General features: G+C 41.6%; 3 protein-coding genes across 7 annotated transcripts; 1 reads left to right on the plus strand and 2 right to left on the minus strand.

Moving 5' to 3' along the window:
* Window positions 1-3: 3 nt before the first annotated feature.
* On the minus strand, window positions 4-5,794 carry eif2s1b (eukaryotic translation initiation factor 2, subunit 1 alpha b). Its single transcript, XM_031861645.1, has 8 exons — window positions 5,638-5,794; window positions 4,103-4,345; window positions 2,775-2,854; window positions 2,437-2,588; window positions 2,207-2,313; window positions 1,542-1,639; window positions 1,263-1,406; window positions 4-634 (listed from the first exon to the last, which is right to left on the minus strand). The coding sequence occupies exons 2-8, from the start codon at window positions 4,341-4,343 to the stop codon at window positions 509-511; spliced, it is 948 nt and encodes a 315-aa protein (XP_031717505.1). The 5' UTR covers window positions 4,344-4,345; window positions 5,638-5,794; the 3' UTR covers window positions 4-508.
* Window positions 5,795-5,883: 89 nt separating this feature from the next.
* Window positions 5,884-8,757, plus strand: atp6v1d (ATPase H+ transporting V1 subunit D). The gene is made up of 9 exons (XM_031861632.1): window positions 5,884-6,112; window positions 6,665-6,782; window positions 6,886-6,965; window positions 7,040-7,107; window positions 7,208-7,252; window positions 7,328-7,431; window positions 7,710-7,776; window positions 7,867-7,945; window positions 8,065-8,757. Exons 1-9 carry the CDS (start codon window positions 6,072-6,074, stop codon window positions 8,207-8,209), a joined length of 747 nt encoding a protein of 248 aa, XP_031717492.1. The 5' UTR covers window positions 5,884-6,071; the 3' UTR covers window positions 8,210-8,757.
* A 49-nt stretch (window positions 8,758-8,806) lies between these two features.
* pals1b (protein associated with LIN7 1, MAGUK p55 family member b) lies at window positions 8,807-25,214 on the minus strand. Of its 5 annotated transcripts, none has more exons than XM_031861628.1 (14): window positions 25,003-25,214; window positions 21,510-21,976; window positions 20,172-20,380; window positions 17,108-17,185; window positions 15,014-15,121; window positions 14,294-14,455; window positions 13,772-13,849; window positions 13,365-13,677; window positions 12,074-12,142; window positions 11,831-11,902; window positions 11,057-11,218; window positions 10,555-10,757; window positions 10,203-10,340; window positions 8,807-9,974 (listed from the first exon to the last, which is right to left on the minus strand). In XM_031861628.1, exons 2-14 carry the CDS (start codon window positions 21,829-21,831, stop codon window positions 9,798-9,800), a joined length of 2,091 nt encoding a protein of 696 aa, XP_031717488.1. In that variant the 5' UTR covers window positions 21,832-21,976; window positions 25,003-25,214; the 3' UTR covers window positions 8,807-9,797. The 5 variants fall into 5 exon arrangements, with proteins under 5 accessions (XP_031717488.1, XP_031717491.1, XP_031717490.1 ...); XM_031861631.1 differs by having other exon boundaries at window positions 10,230-10,340; window positions 13,494-13,677; window positions 15,014-15,133; XM_031861630.1 differs by having other exon boundaries at window positions 13,494-13,677; window positions 15,014-15,133.
* Window positions 25,215-25,911: the final 697 nt, after the last annotated feature.

Here is a 25,911-nt window from a genome sequence, read left to right on the forward strand (position 1 = left end):
GCATTAAGATCAAAACTTCCAGAACTTTATTGATGCCATGTGAGCTAAACAAGAGCAGGTCTTGCCAGTAAAAACCCTCTAACTGGAAGAAAAAAAAGCACATAATGTCACGATTGACCGGTGTTGATACTGACGAGCCTTTAAATCAATCACATCCAGAGATGAAGAGCCATGGATACTGAAGACACTGGGCTCTTAAGCAAGAGCGAAGTAAAGGCCACTGCTCGGAAACAGCTTTTGTTATTTATTCAAATCGATGTCATTAAAAAAAAAGAAACTATATTGTTGTTTAATTTGTAATTTAACTTTCCTTCAATATCTGCATAGGAAGACAGCTTTTTGTGTTACCATCTTCCGAAATAACAAACCGGGACGTTTGCCAATGAACTATTAACGCCAGTTAATGTTTGCAATGTGAAAGTTAACATCTGTTGTGACTGTGGCCAGGTCTGTCCACATTTCCCCTTTGAAGTTTTGTTCACCAACAGCCTTCATGCCACGATGGCCTCTAGTCCTCCGCCTTGACCTCCATCTCCTCTGCGTCGTCGTCTCCGTCCACCTCTGCGTTCTCTCGCTCTAGCCTCTCCAGCTGCCGGGCGAGCTCCGTCTCATCCGTGTCCGTCACCACCTTGGGCTGAAAAACAATAAGAAAAAGTAGTTGTTGAATTTTTGTGGTAGTGTTTGGCTACTCTTGATGGGGGGGGGGGGATGATTTGAATCTGAGATTGAGAGGTAAAGTAACATTCCGAGGAAAAGTAATAAAGTTGTAATTTATGAGAAAAAGCCAACATTTGATAATTTTACAAGTAAAAGGAAACAACATGAGAATGAAGTTCTAATATTGCGTGAAAGAAATTAATTTTATATTCAGAAATATTATTTTGAAACAGCAGTACTAATACTCAGTTATTAAATTACCAAAAGTTTAAAAATACAAAATCATCAAATTTGAAGACATTTTTCATTGGACAAGAAAGGTATAAAAAACTGTTTTCTGTAAAGTAATTAGTAATATATTTGCCTCTGAGATGTAGTGGAGTCGAAGTATAAAATAGCATAAAATGAATACACGAGTAAAATACAAATACCTCAAATGAGTACCCAAGTACGTTACTTGAGTACAGGACAAGCATTGCTCACTGGACACCCGAGCCCAACTACAAACTTTATTAACATTTTAGAAAACGTTAAACCGATTATAACAAAAGAAATACACAAAGGACACGGGATGGCTTTGGCACAGAGTAAGTGAAGTCACTCACCTCCATCTGGATGTTAAAGACGCCTCTCTTCTCCTCAATCTTCTCCTTGATAGCAGCCATGGCCTGGTTGAGGACAGACAGGCCCTCTGTGCGCTCCAGAGTGGTCGTTGTCATCACGTAGCGAGGGGGAGCGATCAGGTTGATCTGCCAAGAAGAAGAAGAAGAAGATCATGTTAGTCTAATTAACGCTGCGCCACATGGCATTTGCACAGTCAAAGTTTCACCATTCAGCAGTGTACAAATATGTTGAGCTGAGAGCGGTTGAAGCGGTGACAATACCTTGATGGGCATGGTCTCTGTGGAGCAGCCAAGCCCGGCCCTCAGAGCTGCCTTCACGGCATCGATGCCCTCATAGCCGTAACACGCCACTTCAATGTCTGCAGGCGGGAGAACAATAAAGATGAACACACGGTGTGGTTCTAGGTCACACATTCACCATGTTACTTCCTTTTCTAAGTGGAACTGAGCATCATGATACAGCTGGAACAAACTTCAGTATATGAGAGCGTATTGTTGCCCGGGTGGCTGTAGCGGCATATCGGTATCGCAGTATGCAACGGTACAAAAATGGACTGCTATCATACGGAGTACATTTGCTTATCTATGATATAAAAAAGTGACATGAGTGTGTGAGAGTTCAAAGTACAGACAGGAGGACTCTATCTGGGCTTTTGTGCTCCTTCAGTATATGTAAATTGTTAAAAATCTCACAGCTTAACATGCTACAGTACAGTTAATTATCATTTTTAAAATCAGTATATAAAGCCATGTTCTCACCAAACGCGACACGAATATGCACCTTAAGACACCTTTATTATTATAATGCTGTTCTTGTCACTTTAAAAAGGTTATTGTTATTGATGATGATGATAATAATAATGATAATAGTTAAACTGTTATTTTTCTGAGAAGGATATCGTACTGTGAAAACCTCATATTGTTACCTGCTCTGATTTTGACAGCCTGTGGAGTGAGTCGCCTGTTGATGTTATCAATGAGCACATTCCTCTCCTCCTCATTTAAGTCCAGCCCGTCCAGAATGGCCGGATCTCTAGTGCAGGCAAGATGAACACAATTTGATTTGACCTCGTCAGATTAAGTATCGCTGGCATGCGGGCACGACATGTTTAGTGGCTAGTAGCCTCACACCAACGTGCTTGGAACAACCACTTACGATACAGCCTGTTTGAAGACATCGTACGCTCCGTATCCTGGCCTCTTGTATTTCTCATCGAACACCCAGGCGGTGCGCTCGTACAAGCTCTCTAGCTGCTCGTCCTTACTGTATTCCAGCACCTCTGCAACGTGTCGCAGGATGCTGTACACCTGCGAACAACATCAGAAAGTTCATCAGAGATCAACGAAAAGAAAAACTTTACTGTCGTCTTTAACGTTGTCATGTATGTACAGTTCACTTTTTGACAAAGCTGAACACAAATGATGTTGGCAATCGTCTCAGTAATTAATTAAAAAAAAAAAAAAGGTACAACCCTGAGGCTAACTTTGACTTACAGTTTTGGATTTGGTGAATTTATCTTCACACTTGATGGCCTCCTCTGGTGAAACTCTTCTTTTTGATAAATCAATGTATCCTAAAGACAAAGCAGAGAAGAGATGCATCATGGTAACTTTTCGCGACTGTCACAAATCACAAAATCTCCTGCTCGACGCATAAAAAAAAAAAGGGAGTAACGGAATAAAATGACAGACATTTGGAGCTTCATTTGAACCTAAATAGAAGCTTCACATGTTTTGTTGAGCAGCCACATGGAGAAAGGAGATGCGTGGTATCAGATCCATGGAAAAGAGACGCAAACTGGTTCGTATTTAAGGATTTAAAATTCACTGCTGATTAACGGGCCTCAGCAGGCGGACGTGAAGCAGGCAGCATATTCTAGACAGAGAATATTTTTATTTCTGAAAGTAAGTTAGTTACAAACGCCTTCACATTGGAGTAGGAAATAACAATAGTCCATTATCCCTTCAAACGTTGATATACAATCTGATCGCCAATCAGCACAAACCTCAGAATAGAGTCCAGAAGGAGAAGTTTAGAGCAGCGTGGATAAGGTTAACTGATTTAACTCATCCATTACTCATCTTTCACTAAAACTTTATGGTTTAGGCTTCACAAGTCGCCTGCTGTTCTCGGGCTGCTCTATTATTACAAATCATATACTTATATTGTTTTGCAGTCGATAAGATTAATTCATCTCAAAACAACATTTAGACAAATAATCCTTATTGTCCCGGAAGGAGATTTGTTTTCACAGCTTGTATTTATTCCACACAGAATATAAATATGCACAATACATGAAAACATACACCGGGAGCTAGGCTTAGCCTCTCCACACAAACACGATAACGCTGTCAGTACCGGTTACAAACCGGCTCGGTAGTGAACGGCATGCCAACGTGCTGACGAATACGGTGTTCTGCTGTTTTTAGCTGAGCTAGACGAGACAATAATCGGTTAAAAACAGATCGGTGATGTTGTTTCGCCCTCATTGTTCTCTGTGAAGTTTGCTGGAAGTGATGTAACGTAGCCCCGGTGCGTGTTCTTTGGAGTGAGCACCACGCCTGACTCAGTTAAAAAACAAATTGCAACAAAAGTACTACTCTAGTGGTCGAAGGTAAAGAAGAGTTTTGCAGAACAGAGGGAACAGTTGGCATCTCGTCTTCCGGTTTCTCTCGTCAGTATATAAATTGAAGTTACGGCTGTGGTAGGTACATTACCATCATTGGTCAATTTACCTGACACTTTTGGCGCTGGCAGCCAAGCCCTACACGGGGGCCTATATCCAACACTAAACAGTAGTCAATACCCTCCCTGAACTCACCCTTCTCTTTGTCTACTCGGATGACGACCACGCACTCATTGCGGCCTATGCGGATGAGCTTGTTGATGGAGCGAATACGTCGACGCGACAGCTCGCTCAGGAGGATCATGCCCTCGATGCTGTTGTATTCCAAGAGGCTGACGTATGCGCCCATCTCGGCAATGGACCTCACGTTCACCATCACAACATCCTCCACCTCTGGGAACCGGTGCTGGTAAAATCGACAGCTGAGCCCCGGCATCGCTGAGAGAACAGAAACAAAAAGGAGAGACATTTGAAGCCGACGTTTGTGACCGCACATTATAACCAATTTTAGATATCCTGAAACATATAATTCAGCCTGTAAAAACAGTAGTTTATTAGAGGGAGGTTTCTTATTTTTTTTTAACAGAAAGCATCTGTTACAAACTGAGTATGTGGGTATTTACCAGGCAGGAGGAACAAAAACTCCAATCATGTTGAATTAAAGGAATTTCAGACCTCAACTAGAAACTGAAAGTCAGGATATCTCCTGCTGCTTCGGCTTTGACAGGATGTTGGACCCAATGACATATAGGAGCAATGCTGAATCACTGAGCACAACTATAAATATATTTTAATGATGAGGGCCATTACCTGTGATGGGGTAGATATTCTAAAGGGGCCACAACAAGGCACAAAAGGTTGGAAACCACTGAGGCCATAGAAAGCAAATAATGCATCAACAACAACACATCAAAAAACCTGGAGCCTGAAGGCATTAACTGGATGTCAAAGGTCTTGAATCCACTGCTACATCATCAACGCAGATCAAGGTTAGGTTAAATCATTTCTAACATTAATAATGCACTCTAAACAGCTCCACGAAGGCTATAAAGTACATATTTTGTGGAAATTGTTTAAGAGAGGCGTTGATTCATATTTATGGTCATTTTAGGGATGCTTTAACTTGATCGCTCTATGCTGATGGTGTTTTCAACATTTAGTCTCATTTACTCTCAATGATATAACTTCACTTGGGTAACGTAGACAAAATAATACAAAGACGAATATGTACTGAAGAGTCGAAGCCATTTAAATGGCAAAGTATTAATTTGGTTTCTGGGTGTTTTTTTCACTACTATCACTGAATTAAGACTGAGAAATAATCCCAACATAACTACACGGAGATGAAGCGGTGTTAAATGAACTGGCAGCAGTATGAACGGGCACTTATATTACACATTTTTCGTCTATGAATGGGATGATGCAATAAAGACCAACGAGAAGCCCTTTAGTTAGCTAACATTACCACAAATAACATAACCCATTTTAAAATGACCGCTGCCAATTAACAGCGACTGTAACTAGTAACAATCACGGAGTTAAATACCAGAACACGAGAATTCAAGTTACAGTTACTTTAACACCCGTTAGCTTCACAGCTAACAACCCGGTTCACAACTCACATGCGGCACATGTACTGCTGTCGAGGCTAGCCGTTAGCTAGCCAGCTAGCAGCTCAGTGTGCTCGCGACACCCCGGTAAAAACTCATCTTAATAAAAGAAAACCTCACCTGTGTCATACGGTTACACAACGATACACGTGAATGCTCTGTACTGTACGTGTTAAATGTCCGATTATATTTCCTCCGTTTTTTTTTAGATGAACGATTCGGGCCCGCTAGCTCACATTCATGGGTGTTGCTAATTTTCTCGACCCGGAAAAGATCGTCAGGGCTTATCAACACGCGCATGCGCAGAACGCGCTCGGTTCAGTCATATGATCCGAGGCCAGCTGATCACCACGGAAAGAGAGAGAGAGAGAGAGAGAGAGAGAGAGCAGTAGGACAAGATCACGACCAAGGCTTCTAATCCTGCACGAAAAACAACGACTTTCCTGGGTTATGTGTATAGTTTAATACAATAGAATAAAAGCTGACGTTTTAGTGTTTATTTTCGGAAAGGTCAGTCAACAGAAGTCCGCCATCATCGACCAAAGGACGAGAAGATGTCTGGAAAAGAACGGCTCGACGTATTCCCCTCCAGAATGTAAGCAGCTTGTTTGCTAGCTAGTTGCTAACCCACTGTAGCCTCATAGCCAGATATTATTATTCTGATTTGTTGCGTCACAGTCTCTGAGATGAACTCTGCATATCTTCTGCGAAGTTAAATGAATCTCACTCGCGCCAGGTTACTGTTTAAAAGAGGAAGAGTGTGTGTGTGTGTCATGTGATGTTTCTAACATCATCCCAGTGTGAGCTGTCAGTCTGAGATGGTGTCTGAATCTACTGACCCACAGACAGTATAAGTCTTGACTATAACATTGTGTGACCTACTGATCAGCAGAGGTTCCTGTTTGTCTGAGGGGGTTAATCAGGACCACTGATGCAGACTAGGGATCCTGCATGCTAGTGGGTTATAAAATAAAACACCAAAAAATAGCCAGACAGCTAAAATAACAGGGCAGTGTTTTATTTACCCATGCGTGTCAAAGCATGTACATAACCCCTGTGTACTATTTAAATCCTGTATACTTGCAGTGTAATTGGGGAGATTCAAATACAGCATTCTAAATGTTTGTGTTTTTGTTTTGGCTTGCAGGGTTCAGACCATCATGAAGGCTCGGCTCAAAGGGGCGCAGACCGGCCGCAACCTGCTCAAAAAGAAGTCTGATGCCCTCTGCATGCGCTTCCGTCAGATCCTCCGCAAAATCATCGAAGTAGGTTGAGTGATTGATAACCGACTTTGTTCTCCTTGCATCCGTTTCTTTAAGTGCCCTTAATAGTTTCTCTGAACAAGGACTTCTTATCTCTTTCCCCCAGACAAAGACTAAGATGGGAGAGGTGATGAGAGAGGCGGCCTTCTCTTTGGCTGAAGCCAAATTTGCAGCTGGAGACTTCAGGTAAAAAAATCGCAGGACTATCATGTGATGTGGCGTTTAGTTAAGGTAACTCAAATCTGTAATTCTGTCCACAGCGCAACTATTATCCAGAATGTCAACAAAGCCCAAGTGAAAGTCCGTGCCAAGAAAGACAATGTGGCAGGTTTGTCCAAACATATCCTCTTTTTAATCTTGTCTGTTGGTAAAACAAGTTTTTATATGATTCATTTTACATACACGTTACATGTTTTTCTTTCTTTTAGGTGTCACCCTTCCAGTTTTTGAGCACTACCAAGAAGGCGGCGACAGTAAGTCATGTTTGGATAAAATTAGTTTTTGTGACGAGTAAATGAGAGCGTTCTCACCCTCCCAGTGTGTTTCAGGTTACGAGCTGACTGGTCTGGCCAGAGGAGGAGAGCAGCTCTCCAGGTTGAAGAGGAACTATGCCAGAGCTGTTGAGCTGCTGGTAGAGTTGGCCTCCTTACAGGTAGGGGGCGCTGTTAATAAACCAAGCTGTTAATTCAGCTTAGTTTATTACTTCTCAGGTGAAATGGACTGGTGGAATGAAGATTAAATTTACAAACAGCATAATGTTATTAGAATGACCATCACCTCAACCAACAAAAATGAAATGCATCAATAATAATGATAGTATGTTACCCTTTCAGAGTGCCACATTATTATACTGTTTAAAGGGACCTGCAATTTATGTACCTTTTAGTGTGATTGAGATCTTCCGACACGTTTCCCACTTTCTGTCTGTAGACATCTTTTGTCACTCTGGATGAAGCCATAAAGATTACCAACCGCCGTGTGAACGCCATTGAGCACGGTAAATTCACACTTAACATGCATCTGTTGCCTTTTTTCTCAAAGAATTAAGGACAGTTCAGTTAAAGCTCATCTTCATCCCACTTTGCAGTGATTATTCCCCGGATCGAGCGCACCCTCACCTACATCATCACAGAACTGGATGAGAGAGAACGAGAGGAGTTCTACAGGTGAAAACCTTTTATAGCAGTCCAATAAATCTTTTTTTACCTTTTTTTTTTAAAATTTAAACAACTTATTCTTTCTAACCAATTTTTGTTATAACACTGAAAATTTCTCCTCTTGACAGGTTGAAGAAAATCCAAGAGAAGAAGAAGCAGCTCAGGGAAAGGACAGAATTAGAGATTGCCGCCCGCCTGGCTAAACTGGGTCCCATCGCAGAGCCCACCAACATGCTGACGGAGGAGACGGATGAAGACATGCTGTTCGAGTGAAGCGCTCTCAAGGCAGACAAGTCCCCGACTACATATAATATCCTATTTATTCTGCGCCTCTAAGGCCGAGTCTATGTCTCCTCATGCAAGTGATGAACGTTGTTTTCTGTGTACTTGTCTGTGATGATTTGTTCCATTGCTTCAGTGATGGAAGGCACCGTGCGTTTCCAGATTTCGTCACTGTACAGAACCAAGGTGTCGTCTCACTGGGCTGTTTACCCTCAAGGGAGTCAGTTCACGATTCACTGTTCACTAAACAATAACAATATTAGGAGGTTTACACACGGTTTGCGAGTGAAATTAAAGGAGGATTCTGTGGGATTAACTTATTTCGAACTCCTCACAACATTCAAAGCCATTGCATGCTGTGACGCTTACAGTTGTTGTAGATTTCAAAGTGTGTGAGTCTGTGTTGTGGAGGTTGGTGTTACCTCATTTGAGGATGTTTACCATTGAACCAGAAAACCCCTAAAGTGGCCCTGCTGTAAAGCTTGCAAGTCAACAAAAGCCCCAAACTTCATTCAAATAAATATGTCATCAGTATCCAACCATTGCAGAGATTTCTTGACACGATTAGAACAGTTTTTCCATCTCGTCGGCATTTGCATTAATGTAGAAGCTTTTCAGTTCCACATGTGAAGTAAAGGAGGACCGGGTAAGACTGCAGGATCAAATTTCTTTCAACGTGTGCGAGGAAACATTTTGTGCAAGTGTTTAGTTAACCCAGCTAAATAAGGAATGGCAGCCATCTTGCATCAGAATGATACATTTATCACATATTTAGTTACGGTCGGACTTTGCAAAGTTTGAATTAGTACACATTAGTGTTGTAACACCAATATTACCAACGTTCACATATGTATCTGATTTTATTAACAGTTTTCCAGAATTGTGCTTACGATTCAATAAGTTCTCTGCAAAGAAGCAATACCATATTTGTTGGAGTCTGGTTTAGACAATACTGGTGGAAACTATTACAGGAGTGCTTTGCAGCATGATATACTGATAGTAATGATTACCAGCTAGAGACAATACCTTAGATTTGAGGTGTGTTATCACACCGAAAAATGAGACATGAAACTACAAAAAATAATACTGACACTGGTGTTGAGGAAGCACCTCGAAACTGTGCAGGTTACAGCAGTTTTTTCCCCCATCTGTTCAAAATTGTGACAATAACACTCTCCAAGTTGAGTGTACCAGTTGTATATCACCCACACAAAAAAAAAAAATCAATAAAATATTTTATCCTTTTGGCTAGAAAATATATATATTTACAATTATAAATAACTATCGCGAATAGGATAGAAACATTGCTATGTGTTTGATAAATGACTTTGCATGAAACTGAGATAAACAATAAACAAACAGGAAAAAAATCACAAAGACACACACACACACCAACATAATGAAATGTGAGGAAGAGTCCATCCCTGCAACATGTGGTAAAGGTCACCTCTTCTATAAACGAGGAGAATGTGCAAGTGAAAATCCAAAGACAATCAGCACTGTCCATCCTTCATTCTTCAATCACCGGGAACATTCATTTCTGTTTGACTCCTTTGACCCAGTCATAACCCTGTGACCTCTAGCACAGCCAAGAGGTGGGCACCCACTGTGGCTCAGTGTCCAGCTTGTCTATCAGCCTGCGCAGCTCGTGGAAAGCCTGGTCTGGATCCATGTTCACAATGGTTGCGTCGAAGAAGTGGCCGAAATTTTGCTCCATCTCGCGGGCCTTTTCAATAACCTCCTTCAGCTCTTCAGGCTGTGCAAAGAAAACAAGACATTTTAGACGTAAATATGAAAGGCTTGTACGGTCATTGTTACTTTATTAATTGAATGATTTGAATACTTTGATATTGTGAGAGCTGTGTATCGGTTTCATGCGATGCAATACTTTTATTTCCAATGTGTTCGTGTATTTAGAGGACCAGGAGTTAACAACCTTTTTTTTTACTATTAGCGCCATGATAAATAAAATATATGGAAATACCGTTTTGCAACACTGTACAGCGGGTACCTTTGGTGTTTTCCCGTCTGAGGCCAGCAGGGAGCGTAGTCGTTCCTGAGAAGGCGGAGCGATGAAGATGACATAGGGCTTGAGGTTGGAGGACCTTAATACCTGCAGTGACTGACAAGAGGAAGAACAGGGACGTGCAAATATATGAAATGGATGGAAAGACCAAACCATGCACTATTCTGGCGTCTTCTTTACGTAAAAACAATTAAATTTATATTCTGAATTTGATCAAGACAGAGGGATGAAATGTGCTTTGTAGTCAACATGTAAGACAGAAACAATGTTGGGAATTGTCCAGACAGTAACAAGTACTCAAGTCTCCTACCCTGGTGTGGAGGCAGAGCATACAGATGCGTCCAGAGTTGATGACATGTCGAACTGAGTCGGTGCTGGTGCCGTACAAGTTCTTCTCATATTCCCCCGACTCGATGAACTTTCCTGCCGCTAAGTCGGTCTCAAAGCCAGGCCGACTCACAAAATGGTACTCGCGCCCATTCCGCTCATGTATCCTTGAGTTTCTGGTTGTGTCTGAGCCATGGAGAAGGATAGATCATTTTGATTTATTTCTTGCCAAAATCCTCGAGCTGTTTTGTAACAATTGGCGCAGTTAAAACTAAATAGTATTTAGTTAACTTATAGTCTAACTTTCTAAGTTGTCAGTTAAATGTTTTGACATTAGAAATTTGTGAATTTCGTGCAGTTACAGGTGATGAAAGGTTATATGTCAAATCACAAAACACTTATTTTGTCCTCATCTGCAATCATGGATTGTTGATGAATCATTAATTATTAGATATCCCCCATGCTTAGACAGGACGTCGACTTACGTGGAACAGCGACGGCAAACTTTTCCGGTTCGATGGACAGAAGCCTTCGACGCAGCTCATCGTGACCGCTGTTTGTGGGACCAATCAGACCAATGGGGCGTTTACGATTGGCAGGCTGGTGATAAAGTGACATCTCCTCGTAGGTCAGGATGTCATCGTAGTCTGAAGAGACAGTTGGGAAGGGATAATGAAACCCCCTTGACTAACATACACAATCCTCTCTAGTTCTTAGGATGCTGTTCTGTAACTATCTGTGAGATTTGACCTCTCTTTGGAGGCCGGTGAGAGGTAATAATACCACACTGTTACGTTATCATTCCTGTGTTTGTGTGTCCTGCTTCATATTCAACCTTCAATCGAGTATATATGCGTTTCCTATGTGTCAGCTAACAACATCACACATCCCCCTTCAAGCCATTTAGGCACCTGCTGGGCACCTGCCGGTGCCTCCTCTGACCCCGTCTGTAAAGACTAATCTAAGCTGTGACACACGAGTCTGGACAAGCTGCTGCGAGAGCGACAAGACGTGTCAACTCCGGCTAACATGTAGGGTTAACACTGACAATGTGTGGACACTTGGAGAGCTGCCCGGGACAGGAGGTCGTCTTTCACTTGTGGTAAATGAGAAGCGACAATGGGAGTTTTGTGGGTTAAGGGTGCAGCTTCTCAACAGTGGTTGGCGAGGAAGAGGGAGCACATTCTCAAACCAGCAACCCACTTCTAAAAATGTTCTGAAGAAACAGAGTGAGAAAAAAGAAAGAAAAAGAGTCCTACCAATGTTTCTGCTCAAGGTAGTCGTGCTCTTCTTCTTCTGTCTCTTGTTTTTCTTTGCATACCAAAGCCTCCCTGGAGAAATGACAAGTCAAAAATATTTGCTTTAAAATAGGTTTTATCAGTTTACTTTGTTGCCACCTTCTAGACACCACAAACTCTATTTTCATGTGAGTCAGGGTGGAAACTAAATGATATCTTGTATTTCCTCACCACATAGTGCGTGTTTACACATTTCACGCTTACCTTGGTGCTCTGGACTCCTGTCTGTTATAGTTTTCTTCAAGGTCTCTCTCTGTTGCTGGAAGCTTTTCCCTGAAAAAGTGAAAAGCAAGGTCACGCAGATCAGCTCTCCAACTCAAAGTAAATATAGACACACAAACCCAGTTTCCATTTTAAAAGCCCATATGAGTTCAAAAATGTACAGATTTGAACATTTTGGTTGGTGTTCATCAATATGTCTCTATAGTTAGCTTATGGAAAACATGCACTAGGCAATTACACTCAGGAATGGAAAATTGCAAAAAATACCAACAAGCTTCTCTCGGCCTAGAGCTGTTTTTCATAATCCTCCTCGTGTTTCCAGACGTGTTGAGGAAGAGGCACAAACAGGCCCCGCTTTCCATTTCCACTACTTAACCTGACTTTCTTCCAGCCACAACAGACATGGGTCAGAGAGTAATTGCGAATAATTCTTCGGTGTTTGTTTTAATCTGCTTGATGTGCTGTGGGTGGTGTTTGCTGTTTGTTTCTCACAGCACTTTACTGTGGCTGTACAGTATCCAAAACTATTACTAGGGATGGATGAGAAGTCCTGTGTAGTTTATGAATTATTGATACGCTGGTATCAAGTATCATTGTTTGATTTATCTTAAGACAGAAGAGTTTTTAGTTAAACGTAATCTTCACAGGTTTAAGAGTTATTATCATGCAGATGTGTATCCTTCATGTACTACAGACTGTTAACTCTGTAATTGTTGTTTTCTGCTGAGAGTTCAGCCTTTTTTAAGTTTCACTACTGAATGATAGTACATGCACACAATGCTGTTTGTGTGTTACAAGGCTGTTGCTGACAACTGTAGGGATTTAATTAACTAAAGTAAGCTTTAATACATTCGACAAAAAATTGTGTGTGACATATTCTAGTAAGATTATAGTTATATATTTTATATTCACCTAAATATGTGCACTGGTTGGACAATTTCTAATCAACAAATGTATTCTGCATTATTATCTATTTGCACATTTTTCCTTTTCCAACTAAGTGCCCTTGTTCTGAAAACAGACTTGGTCCCCCAACGTTTAGTGTTGTTACGTTTTAGTGAGTTAAAGACACTTATTTGCATGTAACTCCAACTTTGTTGCTCCCTTTCTTACATCTTTTAGCCACATGCACTGTACAGAATGTTTAAAATATACAGCTGTATGCATTGTAAGTAGACATACCATATGCGTTTTAGTGTTGATACAGTACAATGTGTTGTAGTTTAGTGGAGTGATTAAACAAAACATATGAACACATAATCAAACAACTTACCATACCAGTAGAGGATTTTTTGTATTGGTAGCAATTTGTCCTTGCAGTTATCTGCCCTTGTAAAACAATAAACTATGTTTTTATATACACACTGAATATTGGTATTCAGCCCTGGTCTGATCCCTATACCTGGAATGAGTCCAGCCAGAGGCTGGTTGTCCTCATCTCCATCCCTGTAGGCCTGCCACCAGTTGGGGTCGTCCTGGCTGATGACATGGAGGATGTCTCCCTTCTGGAAGGACAGGCCCAGCTCCCGACACGGCACGAAGGGGTCATCAGAGGGGTCGTAGTCAAAGTAAGCTCGTACGTGCATCTAAGTGACGAGATTTACAACGTCAAGGTTGGCGTTGCATGCATGCAAACATGCGTTCTTACACACGCTCACACTCGCACCATTAGAGACTTACCACAGTCTGTCTGTGTGGGGCAGGTTTAATCTGAGAGCTCGGGATGAGGAGGAAGGTCAGAGTGCCTTGCATTTGTTGCTGATGGAAAAGATGAGAAGCAATGAAGGGATCACATTTCCATTACATTATATTTTTTACTGTATTTACCTCAAAATCTGAGCACTGTTTTACTGCTATTTTTTTTTTTTCAGAATAAAAGCATTTAGTGTTTTTGTCTAAACACAAACACTATCAACTACAACCACCTAATGAAATTTCTAAGGCTATAAATGATTGTCAAACTTGCTAACATTAACTAACATTAATCTAGAGGTGGATATGCATTGTGGGTGACACCTAATGTCACCAGCTATGGAGGAACAGATGGTCTAAGTACCGGACCGCTTTATGAATACATTCAGATGCCTTTAATAGTATTAAATGGATATCATTTTAGATTTATAGACATTTGAAGCACCCGTGCGTACTCTATAACAAAGCTGTAACAGACTCAATTTCTACCGGATCATTTCTGGTCCTCACCAGTAAGTCATGGACTTCATTGACATGTTTCCCACGAATAGATGTCCCGTTGATTTCCAGGATCTCATCTCCCTCAGTGAGAAGGCCGCTCTTCTCTGCTGCTCCACCTTTCACCACACGACTCACCAACACGCTGTCCATGTCATTACGTACTGTTGCACCCTGATGGCCACACACACACACACACACACACACACAAATGAAATCCACAATATTCTCTAAAATAACAGTGAACAGAGAAACACACGTCTAAAAGCAGAAGGAGAGGCAACAGTGTGAATACAAAGAAATATGTCACATACAGCGAACAGCATTGTGTCTTTTCCAATTTCTTTCAAATTTCCCTCTGGAGCTCACATTGACAGGCATTTTGCTGCCCTGTTGGTTTGTGGGTACACTGACACCGACACAGCCAGATGATAAATGTGAGTGTGGAGCATGGTGAAGGCTTAGAGTAGAGGCTTTTTTTATTAGACACACAAAAACTCAACAATAAATAACACAATTACATACAACCATATATGTCTTTGTTCATCATTCATCCTTTTTGTTGTTCCCTTAATAACTCATAAACATTTTCATTGTACTGTAGTTACATACAGTACCAACTAAGGTTTTTGGATGTGTATCACCTATCCTTGTGAAGCTGTGAGAAAATACACAAAGACATACTGTATGTACACAGCAATAACAGAGGTGTAGTATTAGACGGCGTCTCACCAGTGGAGTGTCACGGGCCTTCTCCAGCCGCACCAGTTTAACTGTCTCTCCAATGTACTGAGTCAAACTTTCTTCTGCCATTTCCTGCCCCGCCACACTGTCATGAGCCTGCATCAGTGCCTGCCACATTAAACAAACACAGAGAAACACATAGAGACAAACAGTACAGACATACAAAGGTTTTACAGACACGTGACGGACAGAAACACGGACAGAAAAATAAAAGGAGGAGGCCGCATGAGTTCAAGAGAATGAATGCATGAAAGGCTTCTGATTGTATAGATGTTGTCTTTTATAGCAACTATGGTTGGTATGGAAATAAAGTAATCAACATGACAAACATTTATTGAGTGGTTTGACAGTGTAAACGGATGAAGAAGATACCAAAGATACTTAACACATGCACCTGCTACCAGAAGCCTGCCTATAACCCATCTTTTTTTTAACAAGACCAGTCAGCAAACCCACCAGATATAATACAGAGATTGCTCCTCTACTTCATTTAAAGTGACAAGCGCTCTGAGCCCCACAATTAATAACCGTCGGTCCAAATTAGTTTCCCTATCCTGCAGGAGAGGGGACCTAGGAGAGCAGAGGCCGGGCTAAGCTTTGGCGTACACACAATCCATCTTAATCTCCACCTCCATTTAACAGTCAGGATCCACCACCATCAATCATCAAACACCGTTGGCTTCCCCGCTGGCGAAGAAACCGTGTCCTGCACTCTTAGAAATACAGGCGCTAACTAGAACCATATAGGGCTCTTTGGCTTATCCCCAAATGGTTCTGGGTAGAACCTCAGCCTTTAATAAGGAACTCTTATTTCTAAGGATGAAAACAATGAAATGGAGCCTATACTCCTTACACATGTACCTGTCCATTAGTTTTGGGTATGCGGTTGTTTACCTGTACACTACAGTGTGAGCCTCTGCTCCCCGCAGAGAACAACATAATCTGTTCCACTTTCTGTGCCACAAGGCAGGCTCACTTCACATCATATTGCCCCCGCTGGCTACATGGATCCAGCTCAGTGGAGGGCTTAACAGGGCAATGAGAGAAATTGGTAGTTCAAAGTCATGTAGGCCAAAAATTCCGACCCCTGGCGTTCCCCTGTGAGAACCCTCAACCATAAAATCACAGCAGCATCATCCACCTGAGGTCTTTCCTCACCTTACTGCCTCTCTAATGGATGATGTCTGATAATGTGGCGACATTTGTTTCTACAGAAGAATCACTGAAGCTTAAACTGACAAATGTAGAGCAACTTCAAAGCAATGTCATTTGAATATCTGTTTGATTCTTTTCATGGTTCACTGAAGAGATGCACAGGAAGCCAAAGTGTGTACGGCTTTTCATAATGTGACTCCTTACACAGCGGCAGAAGTGGCCTGCTCGTACCTGCGATGTCTAATAGTTTCTGTAAAGATGGAGGAAGTGGCTCACCTAAGAGGAACCTCGTAATGTTTCAGGTACTATGCCAGGAAATAACATCATTTTAACCAGTTACATTTTGTAACTGTCTGGGCAGCATTACTGTATTTAAGAGAAGCATCCACCTTGTCAGTAGGCCTGTCGCAATTTCATAATCATAATTCATTATTGGGTTTACATGAGTCCTTTCAGGAAAAGCTTAGTGCTCACATTTACATAATGGCCTTCCTTGAGTCAGCCACTAGATCCAATATTCGGAGCAAATCACAGACTAGTTAACCTTAAAAAAAAAAATCGAATAATAAAAGATAAAACTAATTTGTCATAAAAGATATCATGATGGAGCGATCTGTCATTTGATCTGCCTTTTAACTCAGTCTGTATAATGATCGCTAAGAAAAACTGTCCTCCAATTACCTTTGAACTGGTTTGCAGCTAAGTGTTATTCTTTCCTTTTATAAAAGACTATCATACACTAAATCTTGACGTCTGACATCACAGTTGAAGGTGCAAGAGAAACAATTACCCTATTGGACTGGAAGTACAGTATAACAATATTTATATTTCCAGTATTCACATTATCTGGGTATTACTAGTTAGTTAGTCTATAAGGCGCCATCATTGGTTATTAATGTTAGTCACAACTGAGATCTGACATCTGACCTGGAGATGAGGATTGGTGAGCAGAGCGTTGAGCTCCAAACCCTCCTTATGTTGGCTGGACTGGAGGATCTTCTGGACCTGAACAGAAACACAGACACAGAACTACAGTGAGCTAAATGACACGAAGAGAGATAATCAGGGTGACCAAGTAAAGTCAAGAACAAAGTAAAAGAGTTTAGTACCAATTTAGACCCTTAAGTCTAAAGTCACTAGAACCCGAGTATTTTTTCTTAAACATTAAGACAACTAATTAAAACTCTGACTTCGGTCAGATTTGAGTTGAAAGCTGCCAGACTCCATCAGAACTGCTTGTCGGATGGCGCAATAGATCGTGAAACCGACAACCTCTGTAACTTGCCGGAACCGACAACCGGACATTCACGCTCACTACACGCGCTGCTTGGCCAGCTGTGTGGAGGTGAGAAGGAAAGCCCGGGGCTTGAACTTCTCTCGCAAGCTCTCTTTTTTTTTCCCCATGCGTGACACAACTATTTCACTTTTCATGTGAACAACCAAGTACAACACTCCGAATGTCTTCAGGGAGAGACTGTGCGACTCTATTCACCGTATTTAACGATAACCGCGGCATCATCCCTTTCTATGATGGCCGTCTTACAGCCGTAGGTGAGTGTGGCCATTTGGAACAAGTACACACGCTTTTGAATTCTGACGTGGTAAGACAAGACATTGTACAAACTAGTTTTTCTTTTTTAGAATGACGTGGCCCTAAGCTATGTGACTCAAGTCCTCACTTAAATGAATGCCACTGAGAGGATGCATTCTTTGGACTTCAGTGGATCAATGATCCATTCAATAGCACAAACTTCAGGGGAGACTGTCATCATTTGACACATCATAACTCAGTTTGTGTTGAGATATCCCAAACACAAAACATACAGAAACCTCATGAGTGGTTTACATTCATAGTTTTCTAATTGTATAACAGGTTCTTCAATTGGTGAAAACTGTATTTCCACATCTTACTTCACTTGTATCCCTTGATTATTCATGAGACTGTGTTTAGCATCTCGCTGAAATTAGCCCTTTCCAACAGGGTTTATTTTCTGACACTTACACCCGACAATATTGTTCATTATGTTTTAGATTGAGAAGAGCAGATTTCATAGTTGCGAAGCACAGGTTGACCCAATACCTATTGTTGTAATCCTGTAGTATAATAACAGAATTAACTGTTGCAATTGCTGTTACACTAGGGGAGGGGGGACGACGACTATACACAATCTAGAAAAGGATCCATGTTCTGTGTTTATTTGCACAGATTTTACAAGAATAACTTCCTCTTTTCTTCCATGGCTTTTCAGACTTTCCACTCTGCTCAATTTTTTCCTTCCGTTCTCTTCTCCTCTGTTCTGCTCTATTTTAATCATTTGTTTCTTGTGTTGTCATTTAGTGGGAAGTTGCTATTGTTTGCGGCTTGGACTTCATATCAGAAGGCATTTTGTTGTTCTGACACTCCGTCTTTCTGCCTCTTCCTCTTCATCTCCTGTTTGCAGCTTAGTTCATCCATTACACTAATCAAACCCTCACTAACAAGGTGACGCACTTCCCCCCCCCCCCCAGCAGCGCTGCGCCTCGATCCACGCTGCTGTAAGCTGCTGGACTTTCTTTTTCTAGCCGCCCAGATCCTGCCCTCCTTCCTGCGATGTGCTGCGCCGCCTCAGCCAGCACCATGGGCTGCTGGGAGATTAGTTTACCCAACAGCCAAACTGAGTGACACACATCACAGCCACTTAGTTAGGACACACTGCAGCTCAAACTATTACGTGTTGTTAAGCACTTCGGGAGCTGTGACGCCTGGTGGGAGAGAAGCAAAACCGATCATGTAACCCAGCCCCTCTATCCTCAAACTCCTGTCAAGACTGGAATACAGATTCTGTAGCTGTAATGCTTGGTGTCCTCTGAATGAACTCTAGCAGCCTGTTTCCTCAAAACAAGGTTGACTCTTACACATCTTGCAAATCAAAAAAAAAAAAAAAAAAAAAAAAAAATAAAAAAAAAAAAAAAAAATCACACTGCACCAGTCTGACTGCGCTGAAAAGCCTGTATTACATTCTTTCATGCTACACCTATCAAACGTTGACATTAATCCTAATGAAGTGCTTACTCTGGGCGTAGCCTGTCATTGTTGTATAGAGCTTCTACCTAATTCACAGCAAACCATATCACCATTTCTGTCGGGGACCGAGCTCTGTGTGACCGTGGCTGCATTCGAACAGTCAACGTGCAGAGGCTGGGCTCCACAGGGACACTAGTCAATTACTGTCGCTTTGCTTCAGTGGGAACAACCGGCTTGTGTTTTGTCAACGAGGAAGTCAAGTGTGTCACATTCCCACCTACTCAAACCTGAATACTGGGATGGTTTCTTGCTCTATGTCACTCTCTGTACGGGGGGGGGGGGGGCTCAGGAGTCAGCACTGTCATAGTTAATGCCTTCTTCCCTTTCCTTCCTCTTTTCTCCCTAATTCTCCAATATCATTTTTTCTTTCTTCTGCCTCTTTTCAATTCCCAGCACACTCTACTTCCATGCACGGCCCGGGATCCAACAAATGCCTCATTTTTGTTTTCACTCACCTTGTTTTTAACCACAAGACAATTTACATTTTATAATTATTCAGACTGGCATGGCTGTCTTCTGGCCAGCCTTTTTTAATTAATCATCACCAGAAGCAAAGATTTTTCATGCTTCATTGAGTCTGTTCAGATACTTCACCCGCAGAGGTACTTGCCTCTGAAAATAGGCTTAATGTGGTCCAAAACACAAATTGGCAAATACAATCTCAGCGTGTTTATGCCTGAATGCACAAACTGCCACCTCTTACTACTCCACTACTGCTAGTCTCATGAGCTACAGAATAGATTTTGTGGCATGCTTAAAACATTTCTAAAATCTAAAGTGAGTTATTCATTACTCTGGGTACAAGTTTGTCTATTTTCCCCCGATTCAGTTTCTCCTGGAGCTGTTAAACTATAAGACGCAGCAGTGTAAACTACGTTAACTTGAACTGATAGTTTTCAGTTGTTTCAGAATGACCATTATGGGTACCTCCTGGCAGAGATCTTCTGCTTGTGCCGTGAGGGGTGAGGTGGGAATGACTCTCGTCATCTGCTGGGATACGGCAATGTAGATGGTGTAGGCATTCTTGAAGTCCTCCTTGGCAAGGAGCTGCATGATCAGCTCCACATCCTGCTGGCTCTGCGCATCAGTCAGGCAGTGATGCGCCCACTTCAGAGCCTGCAACAACTCCGCCAGTTCTGAGCAAGAGGTAGAGACAGTGAGGGAACAGTACAGAGGCAATACAGAGAAACACAGGGGCGTGTCTTCCATCTCATAATTCAGGAATAGTCAAAATGCTAAGAGGCATGTGTGTGCTTTTGCAAATTAGGTTTGAAGTTGTTATTTCTAAGAGAAAGGAGCTTCATATGATATGCAGATGTCCATATTTAAGAATTTAATGAAGAGCTTTTCATGACTCTGGGAGGCGCGAACATATTTAGTCTATTGAGTCTCTTGAGTCACCCAGATTCTACCTCACTGCTTTCTGAGGTGTAGAGGTGTATTGCCTGCCTGTCCACACCTTTCCAACAGGTGCATTCAAAACATAACTGTCTTTATAAGAAACAGATCTGATGTATGTCATTTGCTGCATATAGGCTATCAAAGATGTCAGAACCTTCTGCATGACAATCAACTCTCACTTCTGTTCTCACTAGACACTCTTTGCAACTAGAAGGGCCCTCGGAGCGTGCAGACCTCCAACAAGGTTGTTTCCATGCGGGGAAAATAATGTGTGAATCTGCCCTTTGATTCAAATCCGCTCCATAATGTAATGGGTTCTTCCTTTGGCCCATGCTACGCTCTTTCCACCGTTTCATGAAAATCGGTCCAATGGTTTTTCCTTAATCCTGCTGACAGACAAACCAACCCGAACACATAACCTCCGTGGCAGAGGTGATCAAGTAAATTCAACTATTTATGTAAAAGTGACTGATATAATAATGAGCTAATTTTTTCCATTTAATTTGAGTACACAATCAATCAATTTCTTCACACACATTGATGAGTTGTGCACACAACAAATATTTTGTGGACACATGTAATACCCCTTTGTATTATCAGTATAATTAATCATAAATGTTATTTTCCTGTGACAACAGGACCAAGTCCCTAACCGGTGGAAATAGACAGCCCCTAAATCACACAACCCTCCTCTGCTCTGTGCCCTCAATAGTCATTGTTTTACTCCTTTTGTTTTCTTTTACTCCCTTGTGTTCTCTGAAGTCTAGATTGCTGCCCTCCTTTGTGGCCTTCTTGCCTCCTTCCATCCTTTTAGACCACAGTAAAGACCCTCTAACCCGTACTGCCCTCCCCCTCTCAACTCACCAGCTACAGGATCCTGGAGGAACGTGTCTTTGGTGACCTTCTCCTTTCCCTCAAAGGTGGGATTGTCAATGCCCACCTTGGGGTTCTGCGACAGCTTCTTGAGCCTCAGTGAAGCATTGGGGTCGATGTCATGCTTCCCCCTGCTGTCCTCCTCTCTCCTCTTCTTAAGCTCCTCCTGGTAGTGCTGAATCCTCTCCATGTGGGCACTGGAGTGTGGAGATTTGACAAGGCTACTTTCGTCCCCTGGACAGTCCACTGCCCTCTCCCTGTGGCTCTTGGCCTGACCAGAGGCCTCTTGCACATAACCGTTCATATGGGACATGATCGCCCCTGCTGCAGCAGCATACAGCTCAAACCACCCCAGTGTTTACTGAGATCTGCTCGAGTACTATGAGACACTGCTCAAAACAGAGGCCATAGCATGCCAGCGGAGGACGTCCTTTATGTTCTCTCTGTGATCTGTCACCCTGAAATACAAACAGAGAGTAAAAATGTATTTCCTTTGTTATCTTAAGCATTTTTCATTAACTTTGCTTTATATATATATATATATAAGTGTTTACATGGTGGACAAAGTCAGGTATTTTCTTTTTAAGGATGGCAAACCTTTTTGTACAATTTCTTTTATTAGAGAAGGTTAAAAAAAATCACTTCTTGGCTGTCTCTTTTCTCACATTATTAATCATAAACAGAAGGTGAAAGGTGTCATTCAGGGTTTGAAATTCGCCAAATGTGGCAGCCAGATTTGCTTCACTCACCAGCCTAGCTGGTAGATTGTGGAATCCACCAGCCACAGTGACAGGTGGGAAAATGTATTTCCAACCCCGATATCATTGACAAAAAAGATGCGCACCAGTTTGACTGTTGCTCTGACAGAGTGATTGAGAGCTTAATTGACAATACTGAAACTATAACGGAGGACTCTGGAGCCTTAGCTGCCATCACATTCTCTTTTCTGTTATACTTTAGAGGCCTTGAAGGGTGCATCTGGGTTCATTTTAATTTTCAAAATATGTTCATGGTTTGCAAAGAAAGCAATCATTATCATAATAGATGACTATATACATTATAATACACATATATAGCTTTTCTTTAAATGGTACTATTTTAAATGGCTTTCTTATTTTTGTTGATATACGTCATTATTGAGGTATGAAGTTACCTACATCGTGACAGAATATTTTGGCCATATTACCCAGTCCTAATGTATAGGGGACAACTTTACTCCTACCTCGTCTCATCTATCGCACCACTAATCTAACTCCTAACATGGAAAGCTCTCTGGCCTCAGCCACCTGAAATCCCATCAGTTCAACCATCTGTAGCCGATAACGGATGCCCAAATAAAAATACTGCATTTAAATGCGATGCCTAACACACAACTACTAGGCTACTGCCTGATCTCTCTCTATCTATTTAAGTATTATTTGTGTATTAATCTGGATTCGCAAATTCTGTAGTATAGTTGGGAGGTATTCACTTGAAGTCTATGTTAGTTCAGTGTGTGTGAAAAAAAACGTAATCTATCTTCTAGAACAGAAAACCGTTGAGTGAGGAGTGAAAGTGTTCCCTGCAGGCCACAAATAAGGCTATTTATAAAGCCTGGCTTTATTTTTCACATAATGACAATAGCTTTAGTTGAAATACCATGCAGAGGCTTAGGTAGTGCTCTCCCTCTCTAAACCTGCTGTGACGTAAACACATTGTAGGCTTGACACAAACATTTGCATATTTCCTGGAACCAGAATTGAGAAATTGAACTTACACGTTTGACCTTATTACTACTTAGGCCTAACATTTAAACACATCATTCTGTGTGGATGAAGGAAAAACCTCAAGTACCATAAGGATAAACATGGCTTTGTCACTAAGAGCCACCGTTGGCATATAGTCAGTCATACACACATGACACCTGCTAGCTCATGGCATCCCTCCCCCTCTTCTACCTACTTCCCACAGCTAATTACATTTGGCAGGTCTATCCCCCGGCTCCTGGACCAAGCTCCTGAACCCCTCCCCATGCGGAAGCATTTAGCTACGTTTAGAGTGGCGGTGCACGGCTGACAAACAGCAAAGACTGCCAGCGGGCCATCTGTTCCTGTGGGCTTAATTAAGCCTGGGATCTCATGCCCTAGTCTAGCTCGGTGGTCACAACAGCACTGGGAGGGATGCTGGGAAGGGAGAGACAGAAGGGACTTGTGTAGACGAATGAGAAGGAATGGAAGCGCGCACACCCACCGAGACATGAACAAACCACGCAATACCAACAGTTTGGTGTCAGTAAGATATGTGGAGAAAGTTTACAAGATTACAGGGATGGTGACAAATTAAATAAGAGCTAATCAAAAATATAAAATACTGAATTTATCAGTAATGGTGCTAGAATATCCTCCCCTGTGTTTCTCATTATGTTGTTTATTCCGTACGCATGACATCAATTGCATGCCTGTCCCTCCTAGGAGAGAGATCCCTCCTCAGTTGCTCTCCTCATCCAATGCCAGGGTCCAAGGACAGAGGGTGTCCTATGTTGTACAGATTGTGAAGCCCCCCTGAGGCAAATGTGTGATATTCCTCTGATAACAGTGCTGCAACTTGAATTGTGTGCCAAACAATGCATGTTGAAAACAACTCCAGTGGTACGTATTCGCTCAAGGCTCGAGGAGATATGGTTGAAAGATCTGGAATATGCTGTTAATTATAACAGGGGCATGTCCTACGCTGGCATACTTAATACAATCAGTCTTGTAAAGGCTATTTACAAATAGTGATGCATTTCTCAATTTATGTCCTAATGTAATTTATTCCAAACTAAGATTTTGATTTATTGTCACAGAAACATACACAGTTATAGATAAAGACAGTACAAATAAACCCTTCATGCTAATGGCTTGAACTATCCTTCCATCACTTGTATAAATGCCAATCAATGACAGCTCCTACGCTATAGGAGTAGTTATTTGTTAAGCTACTTGACCTAATTATCATAAAAGTAAGGTGTATCACAAAAAGTAACGTAAATGACAGATAGTTAACGTAAACTGAGCTTCGGTTGGTTTACCCTCCAACACCAGATCTCTAATTAATTAGCTAACTAGCTCACATGCATAAACTTTGAGAGTGAAAATAGAAATCATTCTTCAGTCATGTTGTTTTATAAACTAACGTCAGCCGGCTTGGTTTGAGGCACCTTTAAATGAAGGCATCATTAGGGAGACGGATTTCACGGAGTCACAAGGGGAATTACGGTCTTTATCCTATTGTGTGGAAACAGATATCCGTTTAGTGCAACTTTACGAAAGAGCAACGATGTAGCACATTCATACAACACCAGCAACAGCAGACATACGTTCAGAAACACGCTGCTGTTCATCCTACTGTGTATAATTGAACTTGTATTAACAACAGAAGCCAATTTAGCTTAGCAGCCTGGTGCCGCTAACTGCGTAGCTTAACGGTTAGGTTAGCTGTCCCGTAACAGACTGCGTTTACTCACCACTTTAAATACAGACGGCTGAGTGGGTTCAGACAAGAAGAAGAAGTGGTTATTACTCCATAATCCAAACCTCTGGTAAAGTGTGTTTTATTGACGGTCAGGCAAAGCGCGAGGTCTCTCCCCCGGTCTTCACAGGATCGCGTTCAGCCGCTGCAGTGACTTTTGTCCAGGCACAGTCGGGACCCCGTGCTCGGGACACTTGTGGCCATTGCTGTGAAACTGAGCCTGGTGTTTTGAGTCGTCTCCCTGGCAACACTGCGGCTCCACAGCGCCCCCCCCCCCCGTTCAAATACGCATACAAGGAATTTGACTCCGGTTTTCACTTTGCTCACAACGTACATACATAGAATATACAAATAAACAAGAAAAATATAAAAAATAATACACGGACAACAAAGAAAGTAGAACAGATGTAAGTATAAACATTTAATGACTATGTACAATATAAATATATGTCCAAAAGTATATATATATATATATATATATATATATGAACATAAACCTATACAACAACATTGACAATGGAATTGAGGTTATAGGTGCATTAATGTGAAAGCATCACTTTAATGTTGCAGCTGGTGAAGGTAGTGGTTGTTTTGATTACTTTATAGACTGTCAGGTAGTTTAGTCTACAATAATACAGCATGTTTATATCTATTTGATTATTATTATCAATAATAACCTGAATCTAAAAAGAAACCAGTAACTTTTTTTGTCAATAAATCTAGTGGAGTTAAAAGTGTGAAATTTCCCTCCGAACTATGAAGTAGCTTAACATGGAATTACTCAAGTAAAGTACCTCAAAATAGTATTAATGTACAATACTGGAGTAAATGTATGTATTTGCTTTCTGACAATTGTGATAACTAGTGGTGAAAGTAAAGTAAAAGTAGTAATTTTCCTTAAGTA

The sequence above is a fragment of the Anarrhichthys ocellatus genome, unplaced genomic scaffold (assembly GCF_004355925.1).
Source record: "Anarrhichthys ocellatus isolate YVR2014 unplaced genomic scaffold, GSC_Weel_1.0 scaffold25, whole genome shotgun sequence".
In the NCBI taxonomy this organism is placed as follows: domain Eukaryota; kingdom Metazoa; phylum Chordata; class Actinopteri; order Perciformes; family Anarhichadidae; genus Anarrhichthys; species Anarrhichthys ocellatus.

Excerpts from the sequence above, each read along its gene's own strand:
- eif2s1b (XM_031861645.1), bottom strand. The coding sequence starts at position 4,343 with ATGCCGGGGCTCAGCTGTCGATTTTACCAGCACCGGTTCCCAGAGGTG. Across the intron at positions 2,855-4,102 it reads CCGAGTAGACAAAGAGAAGG|GATACATTGATTTATCAAAA; the intron begins GTGAGTTCAGGG and ends CTTTGTCTTTAG. Across the intron at positions 1,407-1,541 it reads CAGAGACCATGCCCATCAAG|ATCAACCTGATCGCTCCCCC; the intron begins GTATTGTCACCG and ends TCTTCTTGGCAG.
- atp6v1d (XM_031861632.1), top strand. The coding sequence starts at position 6,072 with ATGTCTGGAAAAGAACGGCTCGACGTATTCCCCTCCAGAAT. Across the intron at positions 6,783-6,885 it reads TCCTCCGCAAAATCATCGAA|ACAAAGACTAAGATGGGAGA; the intron begins GTAGGTTGAGTG and ends TCTTTCCCCCAG. Across the intron at positions 7,253-7,327 it reads CTACCAAGAAGGCGGCGACA|GTTACGAGCTGACTGGTCTG; the intron begins GTAAGTCATGTT and ends AGTGTGTTTCAG.
- pals1b (XM_031861627.1), bottom strand. The coding sequence starts at position 21,831 with ATGTCCCATATGAACGGTTATGTGCAAGAGGCCTCTGGTCAGGCCAAG. Across the intron at positions 13,678-13,771 it reads CCCCACACAGACAGACTGTG|ATGCACGTACGAGCTTACTT; the intron begins GTAAGTCTCTAA and ends CTCGTCACTTAG. Across the intron at positions 10,758-11,056 it reads GTTTGCCGTCGCTGTTCCAC|ACACAACCAGAAACTCAAGG; the intron begins GTAAGTCGACGT and ends TCCATGGCTCAG.